Source organism: Octodon degus, unplaced genomic scaffold, assembly GCF_000260255.1.
Source record: "Octodon degus isolate 3935 unplaced genomic scaffold, OctDeg1.0 scaffold00120, whole genome shotgun sequence".
In the NCBI taxonomy this organism is placed as follows: domain Eukaryota; kingdom Metazoa; phylum Chordata; class Mammalia; order Rodentia; family Octodontidae; genus Octodon; species Octodon degus.
In genome coordinates this window covers 1,397,813-1,409,025 of record NW_004524696.1, presented here as the reverse complement: position 1 = coordinate 1,409,025, position 11,213 = coordinate 1,397,813, and the positions used below count along the sequence as shown (strand labels likewise).

General features: G+C 36.5%; 1 protein-coding gene across 1 annotated transcript in view; it reads left to right on the top strand.

Annotated features, from left to right (window-relative positions):
- Nucleotides 1–11,213, top strand: part of Fbxo15 (F-box protein 15) — a 75,748-nt gene that overhangs the window by 14,962 nt on the left and 49,573 nt on the right. Inside the window, exons 4-8 of the mRNA XM_004640180.2 lie at nt 2,845–3,087; nt 3,597–3,803; nt 5,592–5,718; nt 7,197–7,279; nt 8,144–8,286. Coding sequence (XP_004640237.2) covers nt 2,845–3,087; nt 3,597–3,803; nt 5,592–5,718; nt 7,197–7,279; nt 8,144–8,286 — 803 coding nt within the window. The remainder of the gene's footprint in view (nt 1–2,844; nt 3,088–3,596; nt 3,804–5,591; nt 5,719–7,196; nt 7,280–8,143; nt 8,287–11,213) is intronic.

The following is an 11,213-nucleotide window of genomic DNA, read 5'->3' as shown; positions in this document are numbered from 1 at the left end:
TATATGCAGTGTATTATTTGTTGAAACTGTACTTTCGATTTGATTTGAAACTGTCTCATTGCTATATGTTTATCAATAAAACTTTGAAAAGAAAAACAAAACAAAACAAAACAAAAAAAAAATACTTTAAGGGTCATACCAGTGAATAGTGATGTTCTGAAATAACCAAGGCAATGCATTTTTGATTTTGTGATTACCCCTTAAGTAAAGAACTCAAAATAAGTCCTCATGTAGCCCTTTGAACTTTTACTCAGCCATCTCATATGCAGAAGGGGGATGTATACTGATTTCTGGTTGGAAGGCATGATTTTTCCTATTTTTTAATTTTAAAAGAGTTTTCCTATATAGGAGAATGTCTGTCTGTCCATCTACTCATCCATGTTAACACTCACGAATGAAATAGTCATATTTTTGACAGTTCTAAAATGAATATAAAGAACTTTTCGATCAACTAGAAAGAGATGCAAGTTCACTGAAGCAAAATGCAATGAGGCATTTCTTTTTCATGGAAAGTTAGCCAAATGACCAAAACTGTAATGTTCTGAAAAGTTCTCAAGTATAGTGTTATAAAGTATCTTAAACTTAACTTTTAATTTTTTTTCACATTTTTATTTTATGAATGACTAAGGAGAACAACCAACTACAGTATTTTATACCATGATGTCAAATGTTTTTACTTAGGCTTCACTGTGGTAAATTAACGGTGATAGTATCTCTGAATACAGCTTGTCATTCACAAGGCTTGGGTAGTCACTGCTGCTGACATTGTGTGATGCCTACTGCTCTGACCCCTCTCTGTGGTTGTGCTGGCTCTTGTAGTTTGTGAGGACTAGAGCATGTAAAAGTAGCATCAGCAGTAGTTTAGTAGTGCTGATGTGAAAAATTTGAGGTTTTTTAAAGGTCTTGCTGAAACCAGGGAACACAAGTGAAATGAGATGAGTAAAATCTGAACAAAACATGAATAAGCTTTCATGCATAGGGAGTTATTTTTTTCTTTTTCTTTTTTATGGAACTGAGGATTGAACTCCGGCCCTTGTACTTGCCAGGCAAGCACTTATTCTACTCGACTATCTTCCCGGCTGTGGGAAAATTTGGTCAAACAGTGGCAGATTTTCCTGCCTAGAGTTCACTAATCGTTACTTTACGTATGAATGTTCAGACATTTCTGAACTCTAAATTTCTGAAATATAAATAGTGCCGCTGCTTAGTGTGAAATGATATTGTGGGATGAAAAAACAATAGCAGAAAGTGAAGTCAGTAGGTGTGTGATATGTGTGAGCTCATGTTTGTTAAGAAATGATGTAACATCTGAATCATGGAGATCTGATCTGAAGGCCTGTGTTTGAGGAAAGCTCCTTTTCTGCTGTAGGAAATGAAATAGTGGTGTCTTCACGACACCTCCTGCAGCCCAGCATTACTTTCATGGGAGAATTGTGCTTCCTCACGGCAGCCAAGCTTCTCTAGCTAGAAATGTGGAGACATAGATAGGCAAATGATTATATTTTCTTTATAAAAAGTTCACCTTGAAGATTAGGAAATTGATTTTCAACTCTGCCTCAGTTTTCCCTAAACGTTACTTTTCCTTCGCCGTAGAGAGGATTGGCTGAGACCGAGGAGCCTTTAGTCCAACTCTAAGCCTGCCCGGCATGGGGCACTGCTCATGACCTTTTGGTAGCAGTAAGTGAAAGGAACTCAGACCTTGTCCCAGGGGAATCTGAACTTCACCGTTGTGGCTTTTTGACTGTGAATCTGGACAGCTCATTCAATTTCTTTAAACCCAATTCTTTATGTTTTCAAAGAGATAGCAAAGCACAGGAGAAAGATTTTGAGCTCTGCATGGGTACAGCTCCCTGTTTCATCACATACTTGAGTACACTCACCTGGGCCAGAACCCTTACTGTCATCTGTACAAGGGGATAAAAGAGTAGCTCCTGGTGTATTTGTTGTGAAGATCGAATGACTTAATGTTTACGAAGTGCTTAAAACAGCATTCACCAAACAGAATGTGCTCAAAAAAACCCTGTCATTGTCGTCGTCGTCGTCGTCGTCATCATCATCATCATCATTATTGGTGGAACTGGAAATTGAACTCAGACCCTTGTGCTTGCCAGGGAAGCGCTCTCTGGCCCATGATTCTTTTCTTATATAGGTACATGCTTTTGAAAAGCTTAGAAAAGAAATGTAAACACACAAAGAAATATTAACGGTGAATATTTTAATTATACATTCCTTTTGCTTCCTGTTTTTAAATTTTTCAACAATGAGCATGTACTGCTTTCCCAAATTTTTTTAACTGATCATCTGTAACAATAATGACAGGGCTGGGGCCGGGGAGATGGCTCAGTAGAATAAGTGCCTGCTTAGGCAAGTGCAGGGACTCTGGGGTTCGATCCCTGGCACCACAGGCAATGCCAGCCCTGCCCCTGGAAGCCTTGAGCTGGCCACCAAGAAGAGGCATGGTGGCTTACTCCTGTAATCCCAGCACTGGGGAGGCTGAAAACAGGATGATTACTACAGGTCCAAGTGATCATAAAATACAAAAAACAAGTCCCCCCAAAAAAACCCCAAATACATAAAATACAATGAACACCAAATACATAAAAAATCCCAACAACAACAACAACAAAAAACAACTTGATTCTCAGAAACAGGTTTTAAAATGTTTTTGAGGGGTTGGCGAATCTAAAATACTGCAATTTGCTTTAACATATGAACAACCATAAACATTCAGCTTGACTTATTCTTGTAATCATACTATTTAATATGATTGCATTTTTAATTTAATATATTACTATTACTTCAGGCATTGTTTCTTAGTCAATGTATTTTCTCCTTTTCTCTCAGTTTTATTTGGGTTAGAATCTACTCAATGGCATTTTCACCTAAAAGATCTAAGTGGGAAGTTAACTCAGAGGAAGAGACAGCTATGTCTGTGAGCTTACCGTCAGTTGAGGATAAGGAAGCTGGATATTGGAAGAAAACCTATATTACAAAACAAATCACATCTGTAAAAGAAGCACTAGCCCAGGTTCTCAAACCTGTCAACCCTTACACAGGCCTTCCTGTGAAAATCAAAGAGGCCCTCAGGTATGTGCTAAGTTCTTACAGAGTAGCCTCCAAGGCTCCTGAACAGTACTGTGAAACCTTTCAGTTTGTAACCACTTTAGAAAAGAATGACATTATTACCTCAGAGAGTTATGTATATAAGACAGATACACAGTTTAGATTGTCTCATTTTTGTGTATATTGTATACAGTATTTTTTTATTCCTTATAGATGGTCTTATGTATGCAACAGGATTAGGCTAGTGATCTGCTATAGTAAAGGAAGGATGTTCAAGGTGTGTTCTTCCTCCTGGGAGAATCTTTGCCTTATCAGTGTATTGCTGGTTCCTGGAACATAGTAGATGTATAGTGAGTGGGTGAGGAATGAAAGTCTAAAGAGGGAACAGTTGGTGTACTGAAGATTATTTTGGCTGTATTCAGATAATTTTGACTTTGGCTTTTAAGGAAATAAATGCTTTGGAGGTAATGTATAAGATTGCCTTTAGCATTCTTTTTTTTTTCAATGAAATGAACATTTTTTTCTTTCTGCAGAATATCTGGCTTAGGTTGGGCAATTATATTGAGAGAAAGTAATGGAAGAGAATATATTTTGCCACATGTTGATCTTTCTTTAAATGATACATCCATTACTCTTGTGTGGTATGGAAAAAATTGGCCATGTTTAGCTACATTGTCAACCTTGAATTTGTGTGGTATGACACCAGTTTTTATGGACCGGTATAAAGCCTCTGCTAAAAAGTAAGTACTGTCAGCTTTTTTTCCTGGTCTCAATTCGGTTGATCCTGTGCCTCCCCACCTTTGTGAAAATGGTTGTGTACTTGTCAGTGATCTGTAAGTCCTAGGCAAATGAGGACTGTGCCTGTTCTCAGAGTCTCTTTAAATGTCCCAGACTCAGGAGTGTTCTCCATGTCTGGGTACACTGAAAAGTAGGAGAAGAGGATTTTTTACATCCCCACCTAACCTTTCTCTACCTTAATACTGATAATGATGATGACTACTGTTTATTGAGCACTTATTTTGTATACTAGGAACTTACGGCTTTTTTTTTTTTTTTTTTTTTTTTTTTTTGGTGAAACTGGGGATTGAACTCAGGCCCTTGTGCTTGTCAGGGAAGTGCTTATTCCACTGAGTCATCTCCCCAGCTCAATACTTTCATTGGAGTATGTCTAACATTGGTTTTTTGTTTTACTTTTTTTTTTTTTTTTTTGCTGTACTGGTTATTGAACTCAGTACCCTGTGCTTGCCAGGCAAGTACTTATTCTACTGAGCCATCTCCCCAACCCTGACGTTTTTTTCCTTAATTTCTAGCCTCCACTCTGAGGAGGATGGTGATTTCACACAGAACACTAGTCTGTGGTGGTGTGCAGTCACTGTCCACTGGAGCTAAGGTTTTACTTTTGTTTCTCCAGATTTCACTGTTAGTTCACTAGCTCAGTGTTCATCCTCTTCTAAGTACATTTATGATGAGTAAATTTGAAGCTTATATACCATATGTATTCTCAGTGACTACCTGTTCTTATCATGCAATACGTCTTAGAACGGAGTTCTTTTGAAAGGCTGAAATCAGCAGTATAGGAGCTGTGAATTTGTACCTCACAGCTTTCCCTTTGGTTTGAAGCAGTGCCATACTGACCTTTTAAATTTTGTTGAATTAACATCTTTGTATTTACAACCTACGGGCCTGTGCATTAAGTTCTAGGGGGCAGACTGAAATGTGGTGTGGCTCCCACTCTTTAAGGACTTTGGTCTAATGCCGTCTTTGGTTGACAGTTGAGGTCTCCTTTATTAGTTTCTGAATCATCTCTAGACAGAATCATGTCTGCCTCTGAGAGGACAGACATCTACGTCTGTCATTGTAGTGCTGTTAGAACGTTTCACTTTAGATGTCTTTTGAGTTTTATGATGAGCAGAATTAAATTGTCTTTTCTTATACATTTGGGTATTTGTGCTTAGACACTGAGACTGTGAATCAGTGTGTCTCCTTCATGAAAATACTCCTGATTTTAGTTTAAATTTATTTGCTAATGTTTCTATTTTCACTTCTCTGAATGTTCCCTGAAAATAACTTTGAAAGTCACATCTGCTTTCAGATAGCCTACTGAGATCACCTGCTTTTATGTTAAACTATTTTATCTTTGCTTATGTTTTATTTCATTCATTTGATTAGGAATACATACTGAGTGTTGAATTTTGCTTATACCATTGTCCTGGGTGTTTGGGGGAAAACAGTAGAAGATGAGTCTGTCATTTGATCACTGTCTTAATTTTTGAACTACCTCTGGTTAGGCTATTGAGTTGACAGTAAGAACAAGAGGGAAGGGAAGAAAAACATAGGATGGAAAGTTGCTTTTTATATATACAAGTTTTCTGTGTTCTTACTCCATGATTGTGTCACTTCATTTGAGCACCTTCGTGTATATAGTTTGTTCTTCAAAAACATTTGTAGATACCCTAATGAGAACTGTTAGTGACACAGAGAATGCTCATTTTTCTCTCTTCTCCTTTCTTTGGCATGGATGATCAAAGACCTCGATGGCATTCTTTAATTGCAAAGTATGATTTGAGTCAACTAACTGAATCCACCATGATTGGCTGTGACAGACTTGTTCGGATCTTCAGTCTGAACCCTGGTCTTGTGGTAGGGGTATGGAAGGTAAGATGGAATTCTGTATGTACTGTACAATTTCGCCATCATAGCCCAACAGTTGCTCCCAGTTATGTATGAACTAAATGAAACTCCTACTGAAAACTTTTCAGCAGCTGCCACTTTGCCAACCTTATTGTCCTAGCTATATGACCCTATCTTTTGTTGTTCTGTTGCTATTTTTTTGTGTGTGTGTGTGTTACTAATTTGTTCTGTTGCTATTGCAGATGACAAATCACTTCTGCTTTCCTGTTTTGTTAATGTTACTTTAGCGTCATAGAACTCCCCTCTTTCCCCTTCCAGTCATTTAATGTTTTTTTCCTCTTTCTTTCCTGTCCTTTCTCTGCCACAACTGCTCTCTAGGCTGTTTACTGTGGTTGTCTCACAAGCATGCTTCTGACCTGTGGAGATGGGATAGACTCTGCCTTTTAGGGCTGAGCATCTGAGAGATTATCCTCTTCCTATATATAGGTTTCTGATTTCAGCAGGTCAGATTGATTGATACCTCCTTCTTCTGGGGGTTATTTTCTGGGCAGTCATTTAATGAAAAGCAGAACAGTGTAAAGGACTTCTGTATGACAGGCTAGGTTAAGTCAGTGGTTTTGGCTGTGGATGTTTTAAGAGAATAGTTCACAAATTTGACTCTCAGAATAGCATGGTGAGTATGCAGTGTCATTTGTTTATTTCTTTTTTCTTTTTTCATTCAGCTGTGGCAGTCAGTTTTTCCTTCCTTCCCTTCCTGGGTGAAGGTGACATGTGAGTGAGGCAGCAGTTTGCTTGCTCTGTGCATTCATGACTTGAATCATTGATCTGTATTGGCCTGCAGAGCTACATGGACTGTCTGGTTGGTCTGCTTGTCAGCTGTCTGACACCTGGAAAATGGTACTGCCAGGGGTACTCTTTGGAGGTACCTGCAGAAGCTGTGTCAGTTGTGAGTGTGGGGAGTTGATCAGCTCTTAAATAGTCTCATTTTATGCTGTTCAACCTGATGGGCAAGAGAGGAAGCTGAATCTGATCATTTCACTGTCTTTGCAGAACTAAGCAGCCACTTGAGAGAGGAACAATTACGCCAGTAATGTTCAGTATTTATGGAAGTAATCTCATACCTGGCATCTGTGAAGGTCTTTGCAGTATTTATCTTTGAAAGGTTTCAAAACAGCATAGAATTGGCCATATATTTTTTAGAGTCATCATATATAATATCTTGATATTTCACAAGTATGAGGGTGTTAATTCTTTTGGTACTGCATACCCTGTAGTCAATATGACATGTAAGTCTTATTAGATAGAATAATATATTAGCAGTAATAATAATAGTTCTGCAAAGACAGTGAAATGATCAGATCTTAGTAATGTGCTGATCCAATAGCTGTAAGAAACTACATGTAAGAAACTGCAAGATGAATGTATTGTAAACTTCACAACAACTTTGTCAAAAATTAGAATATTTCAGTTGAAAAATGTATTCTTTTTAATTATCATTTCAGAAGGAGGAAGAACTGGCTTTTGTCATGGCAAATCTTCATTTCCATCTTCTTGTGGAGAGGAGCATATTAGGCTCGGCCACTGTGTATGTACCTTTATGTGGATGAATTAAAGTTTTGTAGCATCAGTACAAAAGTTTAGAAGTTGATATTTTCTAAATATCCTGAGAATAGCTACAGAAATGTTTTGCTTTTAATCAGTAGACACAAACCAACATGTATAACTATTTAGATGCTTTTAATTTAATTGTATTATTCATGATTATATATTTACTTTAGTTTTTCTGGTTTAGAAGTTTATGTCTAGAAGAATATTATTTATTCGAACAGGAATGCTTTGTTACTACAAGATGCTACCCACGTCTAAAATCTACACTTATGTAAATTTTTGTATTTTGCAAGGCACATGGACTCTGATCTGCATATGTGTATAGTTTGGTTGTCTTTTAATGCCTTTTTATATTATTAGGTAAGGAATATACCTTCCATTTTACCTGTAGCTGTCACCCTTCATGTGTGGACTTAGACTCTCCCATGTTCCTTTTTTATTGTCTGAGAGCTCAGTGCTTTCAAATGTGTTACCTTATGTGGTAAATTCTTACTGAACAAGCTTTGTGCATTTTGGCTTGAGTCTTTACCACATCCCTTACTTGGAGATCGTTTGGTACAGCTTCCTGCTGAATATTGCCTGCCTCTAGTCACATGAAGCACACTGGGGCCAGAGTGCTGGCCCATGCAGAACTGCTGCAGAAACACATTCACTTTCTATGGAACTCACATCTGTGGCTATTTTTATACAAGCTGGTAAGAGTAACATCTTGAAATGGAAGATAATTGGGATTGTTATAGTGTCTCATTGGTAGGAGGCAGTGCTTTGAATAGATGTTAATTTTTTTGAAGAAGTATTTTACATCTGGGGTTGACAAATTTGTTTGCACTTTGCTTTTCAGCCCCTATGAGCTGCCTCCTCATGTTCCCTTTCTGGATGACAACCCAGACTATGGACTGCATGGCTACCAACTCCATCTTGACATGCATGGAGGTGGAGTTTTCTTCCTCTGTGGTACATTTCGCAATCTCTTTACCATGAAAGGTGAAGTGAATTTGATTTGTTTTTCATTGTGAAATTAAAAAGGTTATAGAGAACAGGGAGAGTTAAGAATCATTCTCATACCTGGTTTCTTTATAGTTCTTTGGTGCAGCTGGCCCTATCTTACTGTAGGAATTGTGAGATACCTTGGCTAGTGATTCTTTGTAGCTTCTAGCTTTATCTCCTTCACTACCTTTTAGCTTTAACCTGACATTTTGTATGTAGTTTTTACTCAGCTTTGCTGTAGATGTTCCCTTATTATTTTCCTACACCCCAGTTTCATTTCTTTTGCAAAGAAATTTTGTTAATGTGCCAAAGGTCCAGTGTAAAACCCATCCATGAAAAGAGTAAATAAATAACAGTCTTTCTCCTGTATGTACTGCTTGCTACACATGTCAAAGTCAAACAGAGTCTGGGATAGATAGAAGAGAGGAAGGAGTTCAAGTTAAGTTATAGAAAAGGAGTGTAGAATGAATACTCCTGTTCTGATTTGCCTATTTCCTTTTGATATCTTTCTGTACCCTGTAAACTTAAGTTTGATGTAAAGACTTATATAGATTTAGCATGTTTGGTAAGGATATTTTATATGGGAAATTCTATTAAGAGATATATAAAATAAGGTCTTACAGTTATTAATACCAGATATCTTCAATTGGATGCCACTAGAGCTGGGCATGGTGGCTCACACCCATAATCCCGGCATTCAGGAGGCTCAGGTATACCCTACAATCCGGCTTGTCCTTTGTTTTTTGATTCACAAAGATTTTTGAATTTTTCTATGTTTATTGGCATTTTTATTACAGTTATATCAAACAGATACTAACATGAGGTGGTTTGACATTGTATTGCTAAATAATCATCCCACTCAAGAATGTGGAATGCTTTTAAAATTTTTTTAAAAATACTTATATGCCTTTTAGGAGTGTTTTCTTCATATTAATGTGGCACATTTCTTTTTGCTTTTTTTTTGAGAGAGGGTTTCAATGTGTAGTGCAGGCTAGTCTTGAGCTCACTATGTAGCTAGGCTGGCCTTGAACTTGTGGTGAGCCTCCTGCCTCAGCCTCCTGAGTGTCAGGATTGCCACCATGTCTGGCTGCACATTTCTTATTAATTTTTTCAGTAAGTGATATTTGTTCCTTTTCTTGTGTTACCTCTTCTAGTTTTATACATCCATGTGGTTTTAGTCTCAACCCACTGCTATTCTTATTAAATGAGTTCAGATGTACATTATTTTTTCCTCTTTAATTTTTGAAAGATTTTATATAGACACATATAACCATCAATGCCTGGAGCTTTCTTTGTGGGAACATTTTTAACCACAGTTGCAGTTTCTTTGATAGATACACAAATACTTAGGCTATGCATTTCTTCTTGAGTAAGCTTTGGGTATTTTGTGTCTTGCAAGAAACTTGTTCATTTGTCTGAGTTGATGAATTTGTTGGTATAAAGTTGATCATTGTCTTTTATTTTTTCCAGTAATACATAATATATATTAATTGCATCCATCATGAGTTAGTATGAGCACATATTTAATTACATTTTCATCCTCTTCACCTCCGTTTTGCAAAAGATCTCCCTGTTTCCTATTATTTAATCTTTTATTTTTCTACTGACTTGTATCTTGATTTTTTTATTTTATTTTTTTTTATTAATTTTATTGAGAAACAAATAGCAATAAGACAGTTTCAAAACCAATTAGTAGGACAGTTTCATTCACTAATACATTGCATATTGTTGTCTTTGTAGTGGTTATTCATAGTACAAGATGCAGATGTGATATCCTGTCTAAAGACTATTAGTACCAATCTTTCTTCTCATTGAATTAAGAGAAAGTAGCTGTATATCTATCCTAACTATTTTGTGTATACAGATACAATATGGTCCTTCATTTGTATTCCCTTTTTTGTTTAGTTTTGTCAGAGATGGGTATTCCATTGCCATTTAAATATAGTAGGTGTGTGAATTCAGCAAAATAATTCAATATAGTCCAGTAGTCCATAATAGTAATAGATTATCCATAGGAGGGGCAATGTCAGAAGTTGTTGACTTGAGCCCTTTATAGCTCAGCATATTAATATGGCTTTACTTTTCATATATCATTATTATGCTTTTCTGCTGGATAGTTAAGACCAAGATAAAGGAAGACATATATAACAAGCAATGTAACTTTTATATCTGACAAATAAGCAACAAAAGAAACCAGAAAAAACCCATAAATACAACATCCTACTCAGCAACCAATGGGTTACAGATGAAATTAAACAAGAAATTGAACAATATCTACAATTCAATGAAAATTCAAGCACAACTTACCAGAATTTATGGGATGTGATGAAAACAGTTCTTAGAGGGAAATTTATAGCTGTTTTTTTTATTGTAAGAGAAACAATGTGATGTTGAAGCTTGTGTGTCCTGAGTTATTTCAGTTAACGTCATCATCTCATGGTGCATCCATTTTCCTACAAATGACTCAAGTTTATCATTCTTTATGGTAGAGTAGTACTCCTTTGTGTGTAATTCCACATTTACCTGTTGATGAACAAATAAGTTGCTTCCAAGATTTAACTATTACGGCTTGTGCTGCTATAAATATGGATATGCAAGTGTCATTGTAGTATGTCTTTAACTCTTTTAGGAAGATACCTAGAATGGGAATAGCTGTGTTAAATGCAATTTACAGTTTCAGTTTTTTGAGGAATCTCTATTCTGATTTCCATAGTGGTCATTCTAATTTACATTCCAAACCAACTATGTAGAAGGATTTTTCCCTTGCAGTCTTTTTTTTTTGAAATAATTTTATTGATAAACAAATAGCAATGAGACAGTTTCAAATCAAATCAGTAGGACAGTTTCAATAATTAACACACTGCATACAATCTTAGTGGTTAATTGCTGTACAAGATGCAGACTTGATTTCCTATTTACAAACA